The sequence below is a fragment of the Protopterus annectens genome, chromosome 3.part0 (assembly GCF_019279795.1).
Source record: "Protopterus annectens isolate FY-2018-M chromosome 3.part0, PAN1.0, whole genome shotgun sequence".
Lineage (NCBI taxonomy): Eukaryota > Metazoa > Chordata > Ceratodontiformes > Protopteridae > Protopterus > Protopterus annectens.
Genome location: NC_056731.1, coordinates 16,537,960 through 16,564,549, shown reverse-complemented (window position 1 = coordinate 16,564,549; position 26,590 = coordinate 16,537,960). Strand labels below are relative to the sequence as shown.

The following is a 26,590-nucleotide window of genomic DNA, read 5'->3' as shown; positions in this document are numbered from 1 at the left end:
AATGTAACAAGACAACTTTCATTTTGGATAAATATCCTTGGCAGCACACTGGGTGGCCAGCTGTAGGCACACTTAGAGTCATGGGCCAAAGCACTCCTAATGTAATCTGCCATTAGATATATTTAAAACTATTAGGGTGAAACTTGTCTCAAGCAGACAATCTCCAAACTGGAAGTGCAAGACAAGATATTGCAGTTCCTATTACTTTGAAAATGAAACTGTAATCACTAAAAGCACTGAATTCCAAGGATAACTGTTACAATTGCAAAGCACTGATCCCTGTTGCAGGAAGATGTCAGGTATAACATGAAGCCCCATTATAGGAGGCTACCAGGTGAACAGTTAATATGAAGTGTAATAAGCTGATCTATAGCCATTGTGAAGAGCTCAGGGTGGAATAATTCTGTTTCCCATTGGCAGGATATAGATTATGGTAGGATATTAGCAGAACTAGAGAGTTACAAGCAGAAAGCAATGTGCTTCATGCTGTCTTACATAAGCTCATACCCTGGTAGCCATATTGCTGTTATATGACAACACTGCAATTCTTGTGTATTTTATGGGTAAGGTTTATTGGAAAAAATGATAAAATACAGCAGATTAAACTACTTAAATAAAAATATCAGTAAAATGCATCTACTAATAATCTATGAACATTTACATGGCACAAACCAGCAATCAGAAGAGCGTGAACAGACATTTGTCCTACTAGTGTTTTACTGAGTTTTTTTTAATGAAGATCAGTTATTTGGCTTTCTTTGTTGACTCTAAAATGGGATAATCATAAGAGAAACCAAAATTAAGGAGTTTAAAAATAAATGCACCTATAGAAGAACAGCTTTGTCTGTAATGGGTATTGAAATTATCATTTGCAGTAGCAGGCACTGCTTGTTCCTGGGTTCAGAAAAGGATATAACTCAACATATTTTCTTCAAGTTAGTTTAGGTTAACATTGTATTATGAAAAGGAGCCCTGAGTTATAAAGACATAGCATTTTCTAGTTTACTAATTAAGATATTTTTGCCATTCAGCTTCTGGCCTCTGATGTTATGAGCCCTGTAAGCTTGTAGGTCAATTTTAATTGAATTAAAATCTTCTCAGTACTTTTAAATAATAGTCAGGTAAACAATATAATGTAAAGAACAGATTAAGATTAGAAATGCACAAATGAAAAGCATAGAAAGAGTATTGTTAGCATTAGTGATAAGGTTAGAGTAACCAAATGTCTGACCTTAGTGAAGTCAGCTAAAGTTCATTAAGGTATAGAACCTCCTCAGCAGGTAGAATTGTGGGAGTCAGTTCTGCAATGCATTTCCAGTGCTTGTGGGTACCTTAGTAATGGCATAATTTGGAGGGACAGCCATGGGTGAAATGGCATCCTAGGCAAAGGGTTTCATGGCACCTCCCCCTGTTGCCCACTGCTGCTGTACCCTCCTCCCCAAAAAGAGAGACACATTGCCCAGTGTCTCCACTCCCTGGACCCCCAACCCCCCCCCCCCGCATCACTACTTCCCCAGAGCATGCAGATTATTTTTCTACCTTTTCTCACATTTCGTCTTAGTGTTCAACATTTTTCTGCATCTTTTCAAAACACTCTATCTAGCCAGACAACACTGTAAGAATTGTGGAGGAAATAACCAAGTTAAGCTAGGCATCTAGATGCCAAAAGACCCCCCAGAAGCCTCTGGGATTTTAGACATTCTAAGATGCATTCTTCTGATCTAATGATGGCCTCAACAAAAGTAAGAAATTCAGACTTACTCTTCAACTTTCTTATTGATTTGTTTGTTTTGTTAATGCATCCCTTCAATACACCCTATCTGGCTAAGGGTGGACTATAATAACTGTAAAACAAAATAACCAAATTAAGACAAAGGTCTTAGAGCTTAGGGCTACTACCTCTAGAAACTATCGGGTTATAGAAGCTTTGTGAGTACATTTTAGAACTATTTTCTAAACTCGGGATCCAAAGATGACCTGAACAAAAGCATGAACAAGGAAAAATGTAGTCATATTTTTTAATGGAAGAAATAAATTGTGTCTGACAAAACTGCAGTTCTCAATAAACTGAGATGAGAAATGCTTGCAAGGATACTTAAATCATATCTGCAAATAATGCCTCTATCCCTACTATCCCACACCAAAAAAGAAAGTCAGTTTCTGTATTAGAGTGTGATGAAGGCACAAATGGTGACAGTCATATTTTCAATGGCTGCTGTTAAACATCTATACAGAATGCCTTTTCTCCCTAACTACAATGATGGCCACCTTCTGTGCAACACTCTGATGTCAGGCTAGGACAAAGCTAAAAGAACAAATAGAACATAGTAATGTATTTCAAGCAGATGTATATAACAACATGACACTTTACCTTTACCCCAAAATAATCCCCTGTATTTGAGTCTGATAGCTGACAGGAAAGTGAAAAAAAAATTATCACAGTAATGTATTGCAATGTGTTGCTTCTTATCAGAACACTGCACTAAACAAGCTACAGTAGCTTTCTGTGCATACCTTTGAGGCTGTTGAGCAAAGTTAAAGAAATAATGCTCACAATGTTCAGTCACCACACAAGCTATAAGAATATTCTGTGCATACCTCAAATTGTTGATTATAAGAAAAATTAAAGTAGTAATGACCATACCATCGTCATCTTCCTGTTTGTTACTGCAGCCTACTGTGTATTCTGTTAAGTAGTTCAATTATGTGGAAAGCTGGCCATAGTGGTTACAAACAATGAACAGTAAATATGTTACTGCATGCCCCTTTCAATGAATAGCATGACTTGGAAGTCTCTATGAAAAAAAAATGCTAACTGGGAAACAAAATCAATTCTTTGTTTTTGCATCACCATTTAATTAGTTTTAACAAATATCTAAACAAAGACTTTACAGTCACCAGACAGAGCTGACCCATCTGGCAGTACTGAGGTACTTTGTGCCTCAATGGCCACAGAGCTGGGGGTATTAACTATTTAAGCTATTCACCCAATTTGGTATGTGTTGTATAAATAAAACATATGATGCATGGTGGCATGGTTGGGTGGCATGATTCCAGGGTAATCCTATGGGCTAGGCTTGTAAAGCCTCCAGGGCCATTAGCCTGGTACACAGCTATGAACCTATGAATCTATATGTCATAAACTGTATAGTCTGTTTATATTTTCTCACTGGAATAAAGCTCCTGTTAATACTCCATATTATTAGCTTTAATTCACTGGGATTCATTCAGCTCATGCAAGTCTGTGTATTTGTGAGTGCCAACATTAGTAACTGTCATTCCCAGCCTACTTTGTGATTATGTTTCCCATCTGTGCATACAGTTATGATATCATGTTGCATTGCAAGAAGGCAGAGCACATATCTTAACAAGTAGAAGACTTAACAGTTGGAAGAAAATAAACATGTCTGATAATGAGCAATGTATGTCCAGTTACAAGTACATCTACTAAAAGTTAATGGACAATGCTAATGAAAGAACTGGACCAGTGCCCCATGAACCTGATGACTTCCAGTATGGATCAATAGAAATAACTTTGTCACCAGTTTTGCAGGTATCTGTATATCTATATGTAATAGATCACATAAAAAGACACAACCCCAAGAGACACCAGAGTTCAGTGAGTTCATAGACTGACAAAGGTGTAAACACCAGAACTGTGTAATTTGACTGTCACAGATCTGGATGATGTATCACTAGTTTTGCAATACAATGTGAAGCATTGTAAGGCAGCCACTATAAACAAAGTAGAATGCAATCAGCCTGTCTACTTATTACCTTCTGTAATTTACCAAAAGTCTTCTTAATAACATTAGATTTCTTTTTTATAAGGAAAATATTTAATCTTAAACAATATAAAAACACTGCATTCACTTGCCTGCAGTGCTTGCAACAGCTAACAACGTTAGATATGTCAAAATGAGAAGCATTATATTCAGTAGGTTTACACAGCTGTTACTCACATGCAAGATATAGATGAACTGGAAAAAAAAAACTAACAAATTGTGCATCTGTACATTAACAGTCCATCAAAGTAATTTGGAGATTTCAATGCTCATATACATCTAAAATGGAAATTCAGTTGTTTATTGATCAATGGGATTATAAGAAGAATGCATCTGAAGTAGCAAATCTCTCTGAATGAAGGTGGGCATCTTCTGGGACAGACATAAAAGCTGGCCTATTGGGTATATATGCATACTCCTAGAAAACTGCTGGCATTTCATCTGATGTGGATATACAAGGGTTTCAGAAGTCTGATGGTTCGTGAGCTCCATATCATAATCATGACCCCAAATGCTGCAAATGCCAACAGTTGTGAAAGTTGGCTTTTCTATTTTTTTTCCAGGAGGTTAAGTCCCTCCATATCCTTCATAGGGTTTCTCCCTACACTCCATCTGTATATGCACTAACTCCAAGGTCACTGCATGTCAGGGAAAGGTAAGAAAATACTAGTTAAAAAAAGCCAACTTTTGCAGTTGTTGGCATTTACAACATGTGGAATTATAATTGTACCCAGGACCTGTTTTTCAAGTGTCATCCCTAACATCATCATTTTGCTCAGCATCTACAACATACTTCATTTTTTTGTCATTCATACTTCCAACTTGTTAAAAGAGTTCTTCCTTCATCTGTGAAGTTTCAAAGCACTGGCCCAGTGGTAAAATAGATGGTCATTTTAAGGAATAGAGAAAGGTAGGCTTTAATTTTATTCTGGCACAGCCACTTTTAAGGCACAAACTATTTTCAATCAGCAGAAATATTGGCTGAAATGTCATGGCCTACATTAATCATAGTCTATTAATATAAATGAACCATATCAAAAGTCCAAGAATTGTGAATAATTTAAGGAAGTTCATGCAATCATGCAATATGGTAATAATGAGCAAGGTTTTGTCCCTGGAGCAGAAGCTAAAGGGGGTAAATAGCAATTAGTACAAATACCCTCAAAGCATCTGAGATACTGTAAATTATGCACTTTGTCAAAAATATTTTACATGGTCTCCTTTGACTTCATGAAAAAGACTGGGACTGTAATTCTAGTGGCAGTAGAAAGGCAGCCTGGTCTGTCTGAGTTGGGAAACACACAGGAAGGCTTAAACTGAGAATTACTTGTTGTAGCCACTTGTTTGATTTGTTTCTTGAATTTTTTCACTTTTGGCTAACTAAAGTGTGTTTTTTACATTAAGAAGACTGGGACTGCAACTCTAGTGGCAGTTGAAAGGTAACTTGGTCTGTCTGAGTTGGGAAACACACAGAAAGGCTTAAAGTGAAAATTACTTATTGTAGCTATTTGTTTGATTTGTTTCCTGTACCTTTTCACTTTTATCTGTGTTTTACATTAAGAAGACTGGGACTGCAATTCTAGTGACAGTAGAACTGTAGCCTAGTCTTCCCAATATGGGAAACATACAAGGAGGCTTAAAGTGAAAATTACTTGTTGTAACTAGTTGATCTCTTTTCATATTTGGTTAACTGAAGTGTGTTTTTATATTAAGAAAATTGGGACTGCAATACTAGTGGAATACAGAGGTACACTGATCTGTCTGAGTTGGCAAACACACAGGTAAGCTTAAAGTGAGATTGTTTCATTGGCCAGAGTGATTTTTAGTTGGATTAGTCACTCTTTGAATCTGTAAATTTCGCTATTCATTTCAAAGTGGCATTTAGCAGTGCCTTGTATAGGTGCAGCATTTAGAAACTAAATTTTCTGTATACCCCCCCCCTGTAACTTTAGCCAATACTCAGCTGTGCAAAGTGTGATTTGTTTGCATGCTGAGGAGCACTGCACAAATTCATACGTAGCTTAGTTATAGTTTTTACACTCGTGTTGCTTAAGTTGGCTTGCTGTAGTTTATTTAAAAAATACCTGGCACCATGGATAAGCACTTTCCCAATTTAGCTGTAGCCAGCTTGATAGATAAACAAGCCACCCTGGTGGAATCACAGCATTAAAAGGAGCTATAACAGTATTTATTTATTTATTTTATTTTTATTTTTTTATTTTACATTTGTTAACCAGGATGGTCCGACTGGACGAGGTCCATTTACAGCGTAGGCCTGGGGAGAAAAGCTATATTTAATTAATACAGTGACTAGAGATATTTATACATACTATATAAAAACAATCATAGAACATTGTATTTGAGCATAAGAGAGCAGTGAAAAAAGAAAATCTTATCAACAAATTTTTACCAGTAGACAATAATTTAGTAGTTCACAAATATCCAGACAACGATCAATACACAAACATTACTATATGTAAAGAAAATAACATTTGTTACTTCCATGTTTCCTGAAGGCCTATGTAATTGGAAGTAATGGAGGAAGATGTAGGTAGAGTTTATTTGTCATTATGTGACACATGGACAGAAGGAAGAAAATCATGGCAAAAGTTAAGAGGTGCAGACCCAGCAGGATAAAAGCAATCTCATCAAACTAAACAAACAATTCAGAGGAAAACTAAAGTCTTGCAAAGCCAAATTTGAGGTAAATTTAGCCTCCAGGCCAAAGACAACCACAGGCATTCTAAGCTATGTTTGCAACCTCAAAGGCAATATACAATTGTGTGCAGAACTCATTGTTAATGGAGCCACCTATACTGAGCCAGAAGACATAGAAAACCTACTGACAGATAAATTCAGCTCTACCATTATCCCTCTCTCCTCCTCAACCTCCTCTCAGGAAATATTATCAAGTATAAGAAGACTGGCTAACCCTACTATCACTAGAGAACAGGTCCTCAGTGGTCTCTTTAAGACCAAGAACACTACATTGATGGGTCCGGAAAAAATACCCCAGGATGCCTTTTAAATAATATGAAACATGGCCTATCAGGCTCTCTGGAATTGCTATTTAACTGTAGCCTCCAAATAGGCTCCATGCCTAATGAATGGAGAACAGCAACAGTCATCCCCTGCACAAAGGTGGGGCATCTACAGACCCTAGAAACTACAGACCCATAAGTTACTCTAGACTCATATGCAAAGCCATTGAAAGAATTATCATGCAACTCATTAATATTGTAAATAATATTGGATACTGCTATTGAACCAAAGAAAAAACACCAATTGCAGTAAATACGTAGAAAATATGCCACTAGACTCCACTTGAATGAAGGCGAAAAGAATTTATTCCATCACGAATACACGTACAAAACACATAACCACATGAACGCCTTTTTTAAAAAATATATCACAACAGCGTTTTCGTCTATTCCTATGACTTCTTCAGATGATCAGTATACTACAAAATCCATTCATTTATATACACTCACTTAATTGGGTATCCATTGACATTCATCAATTAATTAATTAGATGAAAGTGCCTAAATGTTAACCTCAATACCATTTTTGTGAAGGAAAAAAATCCTTTAGAACCATAAGCTAAAACATAACATTCAGATATGATATATTATGTACTGATTCACATGTAAAAACTGTATGTGTTTAAAACCAAATAATGAACATTGAATGATAAATACATTTAAGACGTGTTAAAAAATTAAATAACTATATACTTAAAACTCACTATAAAATATTTTAAAGCCACTCTAAAATAATGAATTAAGGGTGCCCTCTAGTGGCAAACCTAGGTTATCCCTCCATACTATTATAATTTTGCAGATCTTAATTTTAGCAATGGTAAAATGGATATATTATCATTTAAGCCTGGATTTTTTCCGGCTTCCAATGTTAACTGCCACCACAGCTCTCTATACTCTATTTTATCTTCCCAGGGTCCACCCCTAATGTCACTTTTAATTTGTTCAATTACTAAAAATTTGTACTTATAGCCTACACATATCTTACTGTGTTTATACAAAGCATTACTTTCTTTTTTTGTCATTATTTCATACATATGTTCGTAGATCCTTCTTTTTAATCTTCTCTCCGTCTTACCTATATAGAAGGATCCACATTTTTCGCAGAAGGCCATATAAACTATACCTTTTGATTTACAGTTAAAATATTCTGGACTATAGATCCATCTCTTTCTACTTTCCAAGAGAGAGATGAGTACGTCGCCACCTCCGGAAGTAAGGGGGCATGACGATGTAGGCCAAACTCACAAATTCATTGGCCAACTTACAGAATTGATTAATTTACTTATGCCACTTAGCCAATCCCTAGTCGGGATTTGTAGCAACCTAGCCCACATACAGATTCCAGGAAATGGAGTAAAAGAAAGAGAACTGGCTAACGGAAAACAAGGGGAGCTTATTGGCGTGCAAATCGACATCGGTGACCTTGGTGGAACTTTTAATTCTGCATCTACCCCAAATATTTTAAAATCAGGAACTATCGGAAATAAGGGCAGAAGTGCTGATCCAAGTAATAGGAATATTAATGAAGGGGTGATGGTTGCAGGTACTGTGAAAACTAACTTTTATAAAGAGACTAAGGATTGGGTCACGTACCAAACCTAAATTTAACTTTAATAACAATGGCAAACAGAATGTCATGGATGGGACATATAAAAATAAATTGGACCAACTAAATAAACTTATGTTTAAATACAAGTCCCTGGAGATAGAAAATGAATACCTAAGGGAATGTATTTCCAGGGAAATTGTACCAAGGGGATTGCGAGTTTATAAATTCCCTAATAATGTTGTTTTTGATTCTGTTTTTTTACAAGGAACTTATCGAAGTTTTTAATAGATGTGGATTAGATGTTCTTAAATTGATGATTAGAGAAAATATTAGGATACAAGAGGTTATCCAAAAAGATATTGATACTTTAGACCAGTATATTAAAGATGATTTGATATTTGGAATTCAGGAAGAAAAGAGTAAATATTATGATTTGAGGAAAGATATAGACAAAAGATGTGAAGATTTAATTAATAGAAAAATAAAAAAATTGGAAAGGGACATGAAGGAATATGAAAGCCATATTAGCTACCCCAAACCCCAAAATTCACACAATAATTTTAATTATAATATAGACTTGGCCTTTAACAATAAGGAACATAATTTCGAACCCCATGAAGGAGAAGAAAATTCCTGTAGGGAAGAAGATATGGAATATGATCAGGCCTTTCCACCAATACGCAGGTCCAAGAGGCTTATGAATAGGCAGGGCCTGCAACAAACAAATTTTCAGAGGAGAGGAGGGAGAAGGGGGAAGGGGAGATTCTAAGGAATACCTGCCCAACCCACCCTGACAAATCCACTGAGGGAATTATTATAGATGGATTCAGAAATACATGGAACAACTTCTCTATTTATAACTTTAGCAATATTAGCATAGAAAGGGAACATTTTTGAATTATTTTCAAAAGGTTTGAAATTTATACCATATAAAAGAGGGGATGTCACTAAAAGTTTATTGGACATCAAACTATTTTTGAGGAAAGCTAACTTGAGTATTATGTTTCCGGATAGGAGTAATTACAAACATGAAGAGTTGAGGAGAAAGAGTATTTATAATCCACCCCTACACCCCCAGTTGAAAAATCTAGAGAGGGTGATGGAGAGTGAGATAAGGAAATATGGAGAGAATTATAGGTATCAGTGGAATTTAAGTAAAAAGGAAAAGGAATTATTGTACGAAATAAGAAACAATGAGAATGTCAGAGTCATGAAACCAGACAAGGGGGGAGGAGTTGTATTCATGGATAATATTATATATGAAAGTAAAATGAATACCATGTTATGGGATGAAACTAGGTATACAGTGGTGTCTATTAATGAAATGAATATAGCTTATAATAAAATTGATTTGGACTTATATGATATGTGACAAGAAGAACTGATTGATTATAATACATATAGATTTCTAAAGGTAGACAAACCCAGAACACCCACAATACTCGGTATACCGAAAACACACAAAAATGAAACTGATCCACCCCTCCACCTCATAGTTTCAGCAGAAGGATCTAAAACACAGGCTCTGGCTAAATATGTAGACACAAAATTAAAAAAGTTGTGGACCAAAAGGACTAACATATTAAGAGACTCGTGGGATCTACTTAGGGACATATGTGATTGTCCCTGGCAGGATAATGTTTTATTCATTACTATAGATATAGTGGATTTATTTTCATCTATTCCCTATATTGAGGGCAAGGAGATGTTAGAGGAAATAGTTTATGAATATGAAGGAATGACACAAAATGAAAAATTGGTTAGCATTTGGCTTATGGACTTGGTATTGAAAAATAATTTTATACATTTCAAAGGGGAATTTTTCCAGCAAATAAAAGGGGTAGCAATGGGTGCCGCATGTGCCCCAACCTACACAAACCTAATACTGGCAAACTGGGAAGAGAAATTCATTTTGAATTCTGAATTTAAAACCTGCTGGATTCTTTACAAAAGATTTCTAGATGATATAGTAATTTTCTGGACTGCTGGAACAGAAAAATTAAAAGAATTTTTAGTATACATGAACGGTACAGCAAAGTTTTTGAAATTTACACATAAAATTTCAGAAAATGAATTATATTATCTGGATCTAGAAATTTATAAAGAGGGTCAGCAATTTGAAACAAAAATATACAGAAAAAATACTTTCTGTAATTCATACCTACATTTCCAAAGCGCACACCCCATGCACTGTAAAAGAAATATAGTCAAAGGACAATTTGTCAGGGGTAGTCACATGACAAGTTCTGATAAGGATTTTAGGAATTAATGTGAATTATTAGAGAATATGTTTTTGGAGAAGGGTTACCCCATGGACTTTATTAAACAAATAAGAAGAGAGGTAGAATTGGGAAGGAAAGATAGATTCTTACCCATATATAATAATAATCAATCAGGAGATGGAAAAAGGACAATTAATATATATAATAAAAAAGTTAAGGGTGAAGAATTCCAGCAGGCATTAATATTGGAATATAATGGGTTGAATAATGGCATTAAAAAATATTTTTGAAGGAATGGGAAAAATTTATATCCTTTACAGATATATAGAGAATTTGTCCAAAATACCTAATAAAATAATTTACAAGAATTCCCAGAATATAGGTAATATTTTAGAAAACAAATATATTACTAATAACAATAGGAACAAAACAGGTACATACAAGTGTGGACGTTGTAGTCAGTGTATTCATATTATAAACAAAGAAGGTCATTACTTGGAAAGTAAAAAGAGATGGATCCATAGTCCAGAATATTTTAACTGTGAATCAAAAGGTATAGTTTATATGGCCTTCTGCGAAAAATGTGGATCCTTCTATATAGGTAAGATGGTGAGAGGATTAAAAAGAAGGATCTACGAACATATGTATGAAATAATGACAAAAAAAGAAAGTAATGCTTTGTATAAACACAGTAAGATATGTGTAGGCTATAAGTACAAATTTTTAGTAATTGAACAAATTAAAAGTGACATTAGGGGTGGACCCTGGGAAGATAAAATAGAGTATAGAGAGCTGTGGTGGCAGTTAACATTGGAAGCCGGAAAAAATCCAAGCTTAAATGATAATATATCCATTTTACCATTGCTAAAATTAAGATCTGCAAAATTATAATAGTATGGAGGGATAACCTAGGTTTGCCACTAGAGGGCACCCTTAATTCATTATTTTAGAGTGGCTTTAAAATATTTTATAGTGAGTTTTAAGTATATAGTTATTTAATTTTTTAACACGTCTTAAATGTATTTATCATTCAATGTTCATTATTTGGTTTTAAACACATACAGTTTTTACATGTGAATCAGTACATAATATATCATATCTGAATGTTATGTTTTAGCTTATGGTTCTAAAGGATTTTTTTCCTTCACAAAAATGGTATTGAGGTTAACATTTAGGCACTTTCATCTAATTAATTAATTGATGAATGTCAATGGATACCCAATTAAGTGAGTGTATATAAATTAATGGGTTTTGTAGTATACTGGTCATCTGAAGAAGTCATAGGAATAGATGAAAACACTGTTGTGATATATTTTTTAAAAAAGGCGTTCATGTGGTTATGTGTTTTGTATGTGTATTCGTGATGGAATAAATTCTTTTCACCTTCATTGAAGTAGAGTCTAGCGGCATATTTTCTATGTATTTACTGCAATTGGTGGTTTTTCTTTAACTCATTAATACTGACATAGGAAACCTCAAGACACTGGACCCAATCCAACCCAAATCAGCTTCATCAAGGGCAGGTTATGCCTTCTCAGTCTGGTGGACTTCTTTAAGAAGGTCACCAAAGTAATGGATGAGGGCAAAACTGTTCACACTGCCTACCTTAACCTGGCTAAGACATTGACACAATACCCCACTTGGGCACTGTTGACAATCTAACGAGGTTAGGTATAAACCCTTATGTCACCGGGTTGATAGCCAGCTAGCTCACAGTGAGGACCAAGGAACTAAGAATTGGAGAGTCCATCTGTACGAAGAGGCCAGTCATAAAGTAAGTACCTCAGGGATAGGTTTTGGGACCGCTCCTTTTTGGCATTTTTTTTCTCTAAAGTCAATGCCAATGTCAAGGGGCTATGGCTGACAAAATTTGCAGATGATTGCAAATTTGAAGCAGTCATGGAATCCTCCACCAGCACTAATGTTCTCCAGAAAGGGCTGACACAAACAAATAATTTGTTTCAAAGTCACGAACTAAAACCAAACACTAAGAAATGCATAGTAGTATCTCTCAGGAAATCATCAACCACTTGTATTGATAAAATACTCCTAAGAGTTGACCCAGTAGTCAGGAACTTTGAGACACACATAGACAGTGACTTATCGTTTGACCATCATGTGCCTACAATAACTTGGAAATCATTCTATGGTTGTGCAACTTATAAACAAAAGTATGGCATCTAGGTCCAAGGAGGTCATTGTTCCACTGTATTCGACATTCATCAGACCTACAATGCCCCCTTTGGTATGTAGCTAACCAGGTACATCCAACAAATGGAGCATACACAGAGGTTCCTCATTAAAAGAATACAGGACATAAATAGCATGTCCTGTGCAGACCACCTCAAAGCCCCACCCCTGTATTCTGTATCCTACAGGCTGTTGAGTGAGATCTATGCCTGGCATACAAGGCATTGTCAGATGCCACCCTGATGAACCTCCTGCGTATCCACAAAATAAACAGCACCAGAATCACCCATTCTAAAAACTTAAACATTACCTGTGATATAAATAAGACCTGCTGGAGACACAAGTATGCATCTCAGAGGGGTGCACTTCACATGACTGAATCTCAAAATCTCAAAATACTGAATTTCATTTGACTGAGACCACAATACTTAATTTTCAAAATACTGAAAACTCATTTAATTGAGCTTCATTATACTGAAAGCTTACAATCCTGAATTTCAAAATACTGAATTTTAAGCCATAGACATGCACATTTACAACACCAATGACTAACTCTTTCCAAAACTTAAAAACTACTTACTTACCCTCTTAACAAAAACTGGATGATATAAAACCAAATTATATGGGGACGTAGCCCCCCACATCCCTCCAACTATAGATATATATATATATATATATATATATATATATATATATATATATATATATATACTAACTCCAGGATCAAACTACAGTGGGGAAAAGGGCATATATCTTTTATTTACCTTAAAATACTGTGCACACTGCCACTACTGCCAGGAGCACATGAAACGTCCACCGTATTACTTTAGATATTTCCCATAAAAATTTAAAGAGACATACCCACATTTAGAAACATTATGACACTACTTTCTATCTACAATTGGTATTCTAACAGTCAGCACTTTAAGTTACAGTATTTTTTTTTATCACAAGCAAGTCACAGGTGAAGGGAAATACACCACATCTGTGGCTTAAAATTCAGTATTTTGAAATTCAGGGTTTTAAGCTTTCAGTATAATGAGATTCAGTCAAATGAGTTTTCAGTATTTTGAAAATATGGTATTGTGGTCTCAGTCAAATGAAATTCAGTATTTTGAAATTCAGTCATGTGAAGTGGACCCATCCCAGAGACTACCCCTTCTCTGGAACAGGTTCCCCATCCATGTGAAGCAAAGGTTACAGTCAAACACCCCTAGTTTGATTAGTAGTACCTCTGTCTTGCTTATGGTTAGCAAACCTAATGATAATCCATGTGTAAAAACCTAACCCACTGCCAGACACTAAAGGTAAAATGCTTACTACAATTGAAGTATAGCAGAATGATTTACATGGAATTCTGGCTTTTATTTTTGCTGCAACAACTTAAACTATAAATCAACTATAAGTGTTGTTTTTAGGTTGCATGCATATTTATAAGAATAGCATTATAATACTGAAAAGCATTTGGTATTATTTTTAATGTAAAAAACTGTAGCTTAATGCCAGGTATTAAGTGAAAAAAATATGAGGGGCACACTTATGTTTCAAATCTGGAATGCATGATAGTGTTGATTTTGTTGAGAAGTTACCAGACATGCCTTGTATTGAGATGCTGACCAGACAAGTTACTGCACGTTGCCCAATGGGGACATTGTGAATATAATTACTCTGTGCGAACCATTGCTTTATGAGATTATGTGTTTCTTTAAACTTTTCTATCTTCATGAAATGTGACTTACATGGCATCGAACTAAATATGTTTGCACTTGTCTAGCCACAATCCAAGATACAAGAATGTTTAAATCACCTTAAGTAGTGCTTTGAACAATGCAATTCCTTTCCGAATACCCCCATTGCATAATAAATAGTTTTACACTTTGTAGAATTCCAGCCACAATTTGAGTACCTTGGAATAATGCTATATAAATCTGCAGTACACTTTCACTTTTTATATCTAGCTTACACATGCTATATTGTTCATCTATCATTCTTACCAAAGTAACTATTTATCTATAAAATACTAGTTTTTTAATATAGCTATTATTTTTCACTTTTTTCCATAGGCTGCTTGGGGAGGTGGTCTGTTAATGTCCAGGAAGCACAGATGGAAGCTAAATGGAATTGAAAGGTGAGAATCTATTAATTAAGCCATAAAGATGAGATAAGTACTTTCTCTCAGCCCATATGATTTATTAACAGTGTTGACTATGGTTTTACATAAAATCCTAACTTTTGCTTGCTGAAAGACTCATTCTGATGTCTCCTGAAATCATATCAGTTGTGTCAGCTAGAACGGGGATTCATCCTCGTTCCCTTTTCTGATGTAGTACTGTGTAGGAAGATTGCGAAATATTAGTCTTGCACTTTGGTCAGTTGTTAATGGGAGGGGGGGAAGACCTCAGTCAGATTCTATAACTCATGTCTGGATTTGCACAGAGATGTGAAAACTGAGCAGTTCACATTGATATCAGCATTATTTAGTGTTTACACTATGTCAGTTGAAAGATGATATATGATTATCTATTTTGTTCTGCTTAATTATTAACCGATCACAAACAGTGAGAAACCAATTCTTTTTCAGCTTTTATTTTGTCTGAAGTAATAGTCTAAACAGCAGGTATGAAAAGTCTGTGAAAAGTGATTGATAACTTTATAATGTAGAGCTGGGAAGAGCACTATGCCCTTAATAGTTGACCCACTTGTTTGGGAATTTGTAATTGAGAAGGACTGTAATCCAACATTTTTCTAACATGTGCCCATTGTTGTAAGAAAGTCACATATTACACAACTAATAAACAAAAGGATTGTGTCTAGATCAAGGGATTGTCCCTGTTATGCAGCTCTCATTAGGTCAATCGCTGAATAAAATTCCCCTTCGGGTTTATCAGCCCAGACACATGCAACAACTGGATTACCTAGAGAAGTAACTTACTAAAAGGACAGAAGGCCTAAACGACATGTCCTACATGGACCAATTCAAAGCCATGTCACAGACTGCTAAAACCTGACCTGTGTCTGACATATAAGGCATCCTCACACACACCACTAATGGATTTACTGCACATCAGCAAGTCAAATGACATCAGAAATACTTGATCTAAGGATCGAAATCTCTTCTGCAACATCAACTGAATGGTTTGGAGGGACAAGTATGTGTCATAGAGGATACTGCTTCCCTGGAACAGACTCCCCATCCACCTAAAGCAAAGTTCATCCCTGCCAATATTCAAACATAACTTAGATCTATGGATGGAAAACAGACAATTTACCCCAGGACTGCCCCCTGTACTGGTAACAGACAAAGGCAACTCCTAAATGTTTTATCCTATGCATGGGTCCCCTCAAATAATCTATGGTATGATCCCATTAGGGCTGATATATAATTATTGACCATGGGATGGGTAAGGCCAATCTATAACCAAATGGGGTAGATTATTTCAAGCACAAAAAGGGAAACTGACGAGGCTTTAAATGTCCTGCAAGGCCAGCTGTACTAGTACTTACCTACAAATCTATAGCAGTACACAGCATCTGAGGAGTTCAAGTTCTCATTACAAGATAATAATTTACTTGCAATTAGGTTGCTTCTGATAGCTTCTGAATCTGAAGGATGCTAGATTACCTAAAGTTCTTCAAGAGTAGATGCTCCATCCTCAAAACTACTACCTGTATTGTCTTTTATATTCCTATTAAAAATATCATAGTTATGCTAGACAACGCAAATATTTCTAAGAAAGCAACGTGATGGAGGTCTTAATACAACCAATGGAAAAACAAACTAGTAAGAACTATAGAGAACTCAAACAGTTAAGTAAAGACAGTCGCTATAGCTGTACAAATTCTCTAAAAAGGTAGGAATAAAGGCAACTCAGACAAAAAAACTCTTAATATAGATCAATGCGGAGTCACATAAACACCAATTAATGTGCAAAAGTTTAAGTGCAGTGCAGTGTACCAGTTTTCTAGCTGTTCTCTAGAATGCTTCATTGTATAATTTGCAGTAAGCTATCAGAATTTTGAGAGATGCAACTCCATCGGGCAAAAAAAAAAAAAAAAAGTGAGATCTGCAGAATTCTTTCTTTTATTCAGAAATCAGAGTGACCACTACAGATGTCTCACAGATTGTCTATACTGACTTGTTTGAAATACAATAGGCACTGGAATGATGAGTGTAGGAGAAGACATACCCCTTCAGTCATACCTGTCTCCTATTACTACATATTTTGGCACATGCTGCCTCTCTGGAGGCAATAATATTGAAGCCAACACAACTGATATCGTGCATGAGCAGAGATCCAAAGGCGGGGGGGGGGGGGCACAGTAACATGAATGAGAAGACAACTTTGGATGGTGGGCTACCTTTTCATTGATTTAGATATAGATGATACAGTGCCCTGCATGAATGGTGTACAAAGCTTGAGGTCACTAGCTACATAAGGATAAACAATCTGAGTGGGAAACGAATCACACTAGTTCAGAAGGATTTTGAAGAAATGAAGAGAGGTCTTGGAAATGTAGCATGAAAGGTGCTGCCCATGGAATAAGTGATGCTAGAGAACTAGGACTGCACATAATATTGTTCAACAAACAGTCAGCTATTGTTAAACAGAGAACAAGCCTTGACTGCAACCTATGATAAACAAGTTCAGTTAGTAGTTCATATGGAATGGGGGATGGGGGTACATACCCAAAGCACATGTTTCTATGGTTGAATCTACAGAGGAGACCAGAAACACACATGGGAGTTCTGGTTTCAAGGGTCAAACAGAGGACAGTCCTGAGGGGTTGTATTACTCACATAAACAGGTGACTCGTTCTCTCTATTTCTTTCTCTTGCTCACTCTCTGATGCCCATTGGGTATGTTAAAAGGCATGAGCAATAGGTTACAAGCCACAAAAATTCCAAAAAGAAGCCAACAGTTCTTGATGGCTGCTTAAATGCAATCCCTCCTGATTGATTCTCATCCCAGTATATGGGGAATGCAAAGACAGTTGAGAGACAAAGGATCTAATGGTCATCAGGCCTTGAGGGCAAAACGTAAAAAAAAAAAAATACTCAAAAATAGAACATATTTAACAGAAAGATAGGAACACAGCCACATTGCCATAAGGAGTTGCACTGTCCATGAAAGGAACCGGGATTCTAAGAGATAGCTTAAATTGCTTTAGAACAAATATTAAAAAAAGCTGGATGGAATTAACACTGAAAACATCACAATAATCGTGTCCCATGGCATGATGCCAGATGAAGAAGTAAATTGTAGCTCTGCAAAGAAGTAGGTAAGGAGCAGAAAAGTAGCAAATGGGAGAAAAGAAAAGGTTACAAGTGATATACAGTGATATAATGTAATTAATCTTATACTGTTAGTGGGATTTGTATAGAAAGGTATAGATATGTATATTTATATCTCTCTCTCTTTCTGTGTGTGTGTGGGTGTGTGTGTGTGTGTACTGGATTTCAAAATATTATAGCAGTATATTCTAGTGTTCATTTAGAAGTGCTCATTGGGATTTATTAAATGTGCTATATTTAAGTGGTTTATTTATACTTCTGACTCTGCCTCAGAGCTGGATCATAGTCAAATGGGGCTAGACAGGGTAATGGATCAGGGCCCCCTATACACAGCCACTCTAGACCCCCCTAAAGCCATTCCAGTGTCCCATTACTTGCCTATTTCTCCCCAGTTACCCTAAACACCTTTCAAACCTCTCAGTGTGCATAATGTTTTTTGCTTTACATCTACAATATTTACAAATATTTGGATCAAATTTAAAACTTTTATTTCAAATTTTATAGCACAAACACTGATAGATATTTGTTAAACAAAACAATACAGTCTCACAATGAAAACAGACATAGCATTCTCTGCCCTTGAAACTCACATTCATTGAAACAGCATCAAAACCCACATTCAAAGAGTTGCATCTGGCCAGTGGTGGATTAAGTTTACCTTTGGGCTGTTTTCAAATCATATGTCCCTTTTACACATTATTATGACTATGCAAACATGCATGAGTTCTTTGATTCACCTTCCTGATTATATTAAATTATATTCCTTTTATAATACAGCACAACTTGTTAGAGCACGTTTTAAATTTGTAGTTTTTTAACATTCTTCCAGTAAGCAATGAAACAAATCATATGAAACAGTAATAATGACAAAACTTCACAATTAGAACATTTTGACCACAAAAGGCCACTCAAACTTCTGTTATTACAATCCACCAATATCAGTCAATATATGCAATCTCTGCAGAAGTAAAAGTTATCTGAATAAATCCACATTAGAGAGATCTGTAACTAATGAAGAGGCTACTGCTAGCAAACAACTTTATATTTCAGTGTTTCATCTACAAATTCAGTGCCTGCTGCCTTTGAAGAATATGTTGCCTATCTTACATTAAAAAAAAAGATAACTGGTAAGATTGCAAAAGGGAATGAATGCCCTTAAAAAACACACACATGATGTTTTTTAATTTTTTTTAATTAAAAAGATTAACGTGACAGTCCCCAGCCAGCAATGCCCACCCAACCAGTGGGCCCTAGGTGAACGCTTTGATTGACTAGTGCTGGATCTAGCTCCGCTCTGCCTTATTTATGACAGCGGGTCTATATCAGTTCTGCGAACATCCATTACAGTGAATACCAAAAGATTAACACGTATTAATTGAACTGTGAATACACCGAATGCACTAAACCATGAAATTTAAAACATCGAACGGTCATAGTCAGCCAACCCCACCACCCGCTACATACTACCTACCCAAACAAAATAAATAAACCACATAACCAAACCCTACTCCTAACCCTAAAGTAAAGCACCAAAACCCAACTTCTAACACTACACTTAACCCCACATACACAACTATCTATGCACTACCCTTAACCCCTCCCTAACCCTAAGGTCCATAACTACCGCACACTTCCCCTACAGAGATATATCCTAACAAAATAAATAATACACATAAATACATTTAACAAAACCCTACTTCTAACACTACACTAAACCCCACATACACAACTATCTATGCACTATCCTTAACCCCCCCCAACCCTAAGGTCCGTAACTACCGCACACTTCCCCTATGGAGATATACCCTAACCAAATAAATAATACACATAAATACATTTAACAAAACCCTACTTCTAACACTACACTAAATCTTACATACATTACCTATCTATACACTTACCTTAACCTGCACCCTACCCAAAGGTCCATACCTATCGCACACTTACCTTACAGAGCTATACCACAGATGGGCCAACCAAAACACTTTGACATTTCGGATTTCGCTGTTTTGGACATTCAGCATTTACATAGTTTGCTCAATATGTGTCAATCATTTTGTATTCACGGAAACGGTGTTTCGATCGTCTGATAGGGACCCACAACAGCTATGTTGGTATAATGAAATGCATTTGTCCATGAGAGCAAACAGCATTCTATGACACAGTTTAATGTGCTTTAGGGCAAAGGTTAAGACTAGGAGGACTGAGCTAACACTGAGAGGCTCAGAGTAATCCTGAAACATTGCATGAGTACAGCCAAAACTATAAAGTGCAATACTAAGAAGAGACAGGTAAGGAGCAGATTAGTGCTAATTTGGGAAAGGTAAATGGTGATATATGAGGTAGGGAAGGATAACATGTAAATCTTATACTATGGGTGAGATATATATATATGTATATTTATTAATTATGTCTAGTTAATTAGTTAGTTATATGGTTGCACTGGTCATTGTCAAACATTCAGCTGGTCAACCAGCAAATTGTGGAGGCAAAAGAATGCAGTTATATTATTAAACAGTCTGTGTTCTACATTATATCTGTTCACTGTGGAATATTTTCGGGTCCTTACTGGTCCCACAGCCAAGCTTCTTTTCTCTTTTTCATTTATTTTATAATAATGGTAATAATTGTGTTATACATGTCTGTTTTGCTGCTTTTCAAAATGTCAAAAAATTATTAAATTGCCATAAAATCTTTGTTAACAAAAATCACAATACAGTTTTCATCACTAATAGATTTCATCAGACTTCATCAAAATGATTTTTTAGAGTGTAGTTACCTTATTGAAACTATAATGCCAGACCCTATTTTGCATCTTCCTGCAAATTATTTCAAGCAGAAGGAGCTGTTAAAAGTTAAAAATGTAAAATGTATTTTATATAAAAGTGGAGTTAGAACTGTTCCTTGGGATACACTTTAGTAAACTAATATCCAGTCAGATACACAACCAGGCTCTGTACTGAAATGTTGGTATTCGGTATTTTGAGTGCCAACATGAGAAAAAAAGACCATAAATACAGTAGAAGAGTGAATTTCAAACATTGCTACTCTTCTTTGAACTACTTTTTACAGTGGCCAAGCCTCCCTGCTTCCTCTGATGTGGCGGGCACGCTCCCGACAACCCCAAACTTGTACATGCTAATTCCGAGATTGTCATACCTTATAGAAAAGAGAATATTCCAAGAAATGGCCATCTCTGCCTTAATATATGTAAGTCCATTTTTTCGGACATTCAGTTTCCACATTACAGGACTTGCTATAGAGGGTCCCAACATTTCAAATGGTTACCACCCATCTATTTATACTGACATCCCTATATCTACCTTGCAGCTATATGTAAGCCAAGTGTGATGCAAGGCTGAATGATTCTAATATGAGTTATGCTGCTAAACACTACAGAAACATCAAATATGGGCCATAGAAAATGAAATACAGTCCACAATTAACACATTGCTAGACGTCTGTCTAGTTAGCAAAACATGACAAATAATTTTGAAAATGGTGTTGTAGTGACACTCACTTGCAGGACAGCTGTAGATATGCTTTAGTAAATGTATATGACACGCTTCTTGAAATTTTAGATGAAACTAGTAAAACTAATAAGAATGTGAGATTTGATAAGGATTCTGGAATGAGTATTATAAATTGGCATAATGTCCACAGAGTGGAACATCTTATGAAGAAGATAATGAAACATTAAAGTGCTCCAAAAAGAATGTAAAACTGATGACTTCCAACACTAAATAAAAATTGCTGGCATGATATCAGAATCCATGCTGTAGGAAAATTGCTATATTTATAGTCTTTAAAACAGCATCATCTGTGATAATAGTTGGACTGTCCAGAAGAAATACAGATTAATATTGTAGAGCCTTGGTCAGATGTATGCTAGGTCCCTAGATGAAGCTACAAACTAAAAGGTTTAACTGTGGTACAAGATTTATTTATGTAACAAATGGAATCCAGATTGATCCAGTTCTATTTCATATTTACTGAAACTGAAACATTTCTGCTAGATGAGCTTTTCATGCTACTGTTGTTGCTTCTGTGGAGTTTGGTTTAACATTTTCAAAAATTACGCACACGCTTAACTTTCTATCCAAGGTAAAACAACTAATTTACAGATAAGTTTCTTAAAAAGAATTTTAACTATGGATGTAGCTCAGAGATACGAATTTGATTCTCATTAAAAAAGGCTTATGGAGACTATTTTCAAGCATGTGGTTGATGTTGAGAACATTAACCACAGGCTATAATTAGGGTGAAACATTACAGTGAATGATAAGGATTTTGTGTAATAAAAAAAAACTATTGTCATTGTGACGGCCTCTCTTTACCCCATGCCATAATCAAGGAGCTTCAGTCCTCACCACTGACACTGGTGAGATGCACTCACTAAGAACAGTAATGGATTTACGCAGTATTTTTCATATGCAGCTCTTTGCATCAAATACAGTTCCTGAAAGATCAGACAGGGAACACACTCCAGACTTGGGACTGGACTCTCTGTCTCTCCAAATCCCAAACAAGACTCACTTTGGAGCACTCTATCCCAGTTCCAAGTAGCTGACACACCTACACCTGGGTATTTTATTTTCACACATACACACAGTCCTGGGAAAGGCTGGTACAAATTTACCAGCTGTACTCCTTCTGCCTAGACTATAAGGTAACCATGCTGCCACCAATCAACCACTCTAAGGCTCTTACAAGGGTATCCATTTATACTGAGTAAAATCAATACTAATATAAATGGTAGAGTGTAACCAAAGCAGCAAGGCTTTTCGGATTGGCCAAGGCATTATTAAAGTAAGCACAAGTACTCTCATGCTATTAAAAGTATTCTCCAAAAGATCAGCCACAATGAAAGGTATAAAAATATTTAATAATGAATAATAAAATAGAAAACATGAGAATACTAAATATCTAAGTACAATAAACACCAGAGTTTTAATCACACAGAAAATAAAAATAACACAGTTGGACAGATTGACACAGATGCAGAAAATACAATACTTACAGTATTTTCTGACTGTCTAAAGAATAACTGTTCCCTAGCTAACTTAATTAATACAGCAAGGCAAGATATGATGCTGAGCTGCTTAGATCCACAAGGGAAGGTGACGAGCTTCAAACTAAATGAACTCAACTCAACTGACTGCAATAACTGTTGTAGATTTTTATATCAGGTTCCAAAGAAAAGAAAAAAAAAAACAAGCTGCTGTGTGAGTTCCATCTTCTCAGTGCTGGTTATAGAATTACATCACATTTGATCACCTGAATCTGGTACAATACATACTCAGAGCTTTGTTAAGATTTGTTGCAGTATCTGAAAGCTATAGAACAATTTCAAAAAACTTCCATTATTCCCATCCAGAATTCTTTGTTTAAACATACACATTTAATCAGTTATAACACTGTTGATATACTTTTAACACAAGCATCTCTACAAGCCAGTGTGACAGTCAAATGACACAAAATTATTTACAAAACTCCAGCTAACTATGCTGGCGTATATAACATATACACTGCCCTATTCTCCCTGGAACAGATGGCAATACCTCATATCATCACAGTCAGAAACTAGACTTAAAAATTATTTAATAATCAGCTTTAGCCTGGTGTGACTAGCTGTTTTGGCCCCTTCTACCATCCTCCAAGCTAGTGTCCACTCAACTTTATATTGAGGTGCAGGAAAAAAATTGTCTTGAATCACAACTGAGGAGCAAAAGAAAAAGCTGCTCTTTCTTTTAAAACCATAGCAGACTGCTTGCAACATTTGTAACAAGTAAATGCTACTGTTTATTGCACACATGGAGCACAAAAGTGCTTCAGTTCTGACAGCAAATATATATTGGCCTTCATTCCTGTCATCTGCTGATTATGCTCCCTATCATTTTTATCCTACGGGCAGCTGCCCTCCTTCACTATGCTCTAAATGTGCCTCTAACTTTATCAGTGAAATCACTAAATAGAACATACAAGGTTTTCATAAAAGATAGATTACAGAGCCATACAACAGTGACTGAGTACAAAAATATAAAGTGTGATTAACCAAAGATAACGATGAAAAGAAAGTTAATGACTGTTGTAGGTTTCCTGGAAAACAAAACTTGGCTGCTGAGTTCAAATTGAAGAAAGAAATGTATGATGGTTATGAGTAAATTTGCCACATAGTGAGAATCTTGAGATGTAAAGAAAAAAAAAGAAAACATTTAAGAAAGTATATGTTGAAAGGGGAGCCAGGCTTGCGTCCTAAACAAAGTGATCTATATGTATATGGCTGATCCCTAATGTGTGACTGCCAGACATTTCCATAGATGGTCAACTTTCTCTCATACTGGGGATTTCTCTTTTCTTCATGATGATGCAACTTTAGAGTTGGTAGATGCAAACTGGGGGTACAGTCCCCACATCAGGTAATGCAGGTGGGCCTGACACCTAGAAAATGCATTTTTCTTCTATTTTTTTTTTTTCATTTCAGAATGCTGTTTGCATTCTCTGAGTTTTTCTCCTTAGTGATTGTTCTTTTGTGAGTTGATCACAAATGAATCGAAGTCTTGTCAGGGAGCCATTAAAAGAGATGAATTGATCTTAGTACATATCAAGATTGCAATGATTTTGTTCGGGAAGGCAACACAGAGATTGTACAGCAAATATTTTCTATATACGAAGCGTGTGGTTTCAAGATGTGTGTGTGTGTGTGTGTGTGTGTGTGTGTGTGTGTGTGTGTGTGTGTGTGTGTGTGTGTGTGTGTGTGTGTGTGTGTGTGTGTGTGTGTGTGTGTGTGTGTGTGTGTATACATATATATATATATATATATATATATATATATATTTTTTTAAATATTATATATATATATATATATATATATATATATATAAAGATATATAAATATATAGATATAGATATATGTAGATATATATCTTTATATATATATAGTTGGTTACTATGGAAGTCCTGGAACTTTGAACTGATATTTGGGAAGTGACACTATAGTGAAATGAAATTCAGAAAAGTAACACTGCTTTACAACCAATACTGAAAACTTATACAGGATAAATAATAAAATACCATAAACTACTAAGTAGTGAGTTGTTTATAAGAAACAAAATAAAACTTTACCTTTAGTAGTAGAGGATAATGTTAAACTAGGCTTGCTAGGAAGAAGTTAACTAAAACAATTTAAAATGCAGAGAAATAAAACACGTACCTTATGAAGTTGAGGCCTTAGCAGGTGTTTGATAAGCTTGAACCTGTGTTTAACGAAGACAGTAGGATACAAAGCTACAATTAATATGTTCGTAGGCATATACATGGCTGATGACCACCAGGCCCTTTATAAGCCTAGCCATGCAATCCAACCCAGTTGTGTCCCTGCGTATCATGGGTGTTTATTTTATTTAGTTATTTATTTATTTGACATTTGTTTACCAGGGTGGTCTGACTAGGTCTACAGAACCTATTTTCAGCAGAGGCCCGGGGAGAAAAGATCCACATACAGAACAATACAAATACAGTATAAAACAATACAATAACAATTGCATTAGAAATACTATACAAAAAATAAGCTGAAAGAAAAAATTGCAACAAGATGTTGAAATATTACTACACATCTAGACAATTGTATACAGTTAAAACACAACAGGCAATAATAGTCACTCTCACCATACATGATGTAGACAGTGTCCAAAAAAGTAGTACATAGGTAGTGCATTGTGGGACATTGACTGTAATAGTACAAGCAAAATAGAATGTTAATTTCAGTTAGGAAAATAGCAGCCAGAAAGTTAGTGATGCAGACACATAGTGAGAGAGAGTTAAGAAGAATAGAAGCAATAAAGCCTGAGCAGTAGCTTAAGGATATGGTATAGAAGCAGAGAAGGAGTTAGAAGAGCCTTAGGGTCTTGCAGTCTGTGAGGGATTGAAATGTGACAGAAAGAGGAAGACCTAAGCATTAGGCAGCCTTTATGCAGATTAGGAGAGAGTATGTTAATTAGGAAGTTTATGGAGGTTATGTATGTGTGTGTGAGTGTGGGGGGGGGGTTAATTAGGCATTACTGTCTGCCTCTGTCTGTTCAGACCTAGTGTGAATTTCTGATTTCTCATCCACTGTTCAAGGTTACATTTATATAGGGTTAGGGATGAACACTGCTTCACATGGATGGGGGACTTGATTCAGAGGATGGGGACCCTCTGAGACACATGCATCTTGCAAACATGTCACAAGCAAAAATTTAAATCCTTCAGTCTAGTGGTTCTGATGCTGTTCATTCTGTGGATGTGTAAAAGGTCCATCAGAGCTGGATCCAAGGATGCCTTGTTTGGCAGGCGTAGATCACTTGTCAGTAACCTGTAGGAGACAAAGTACAGAGATGGGGCTTTGAGTTGATCCATATAAGACAATGTGTTTATACCATGGATTCTCCTTGTAAGGAGCCTTTGTGGACATTCCAGCTGTTGCATATGTCTGCTCCGGTACATGCTGAAGGAGGCATTACTTAATGATG

General features: G+C 35.9%; 1 protein-coding gene across 1 annotated transcript in view; it reads left to right on the top strand.

Moving 5' to 3' along the window:
• GAD2 (glutamate decarboxylase 2) overlaps positions 1-26,590 on the top strand; it is a 747,960-nt gene that overhangs the window by 505,821 nt on the left and 215,549 nt on the right. The window contains exon 11 of the mRNA XM_044066149.1: positions 14,851-14,915. Coding sequence (XP_043922084.1) covers positions 14,851-14,915 — 65 coding nt within the window. The remainder of the gene's footprint in view (positions 1-14,850; positions 14,916-26,590) is intronic.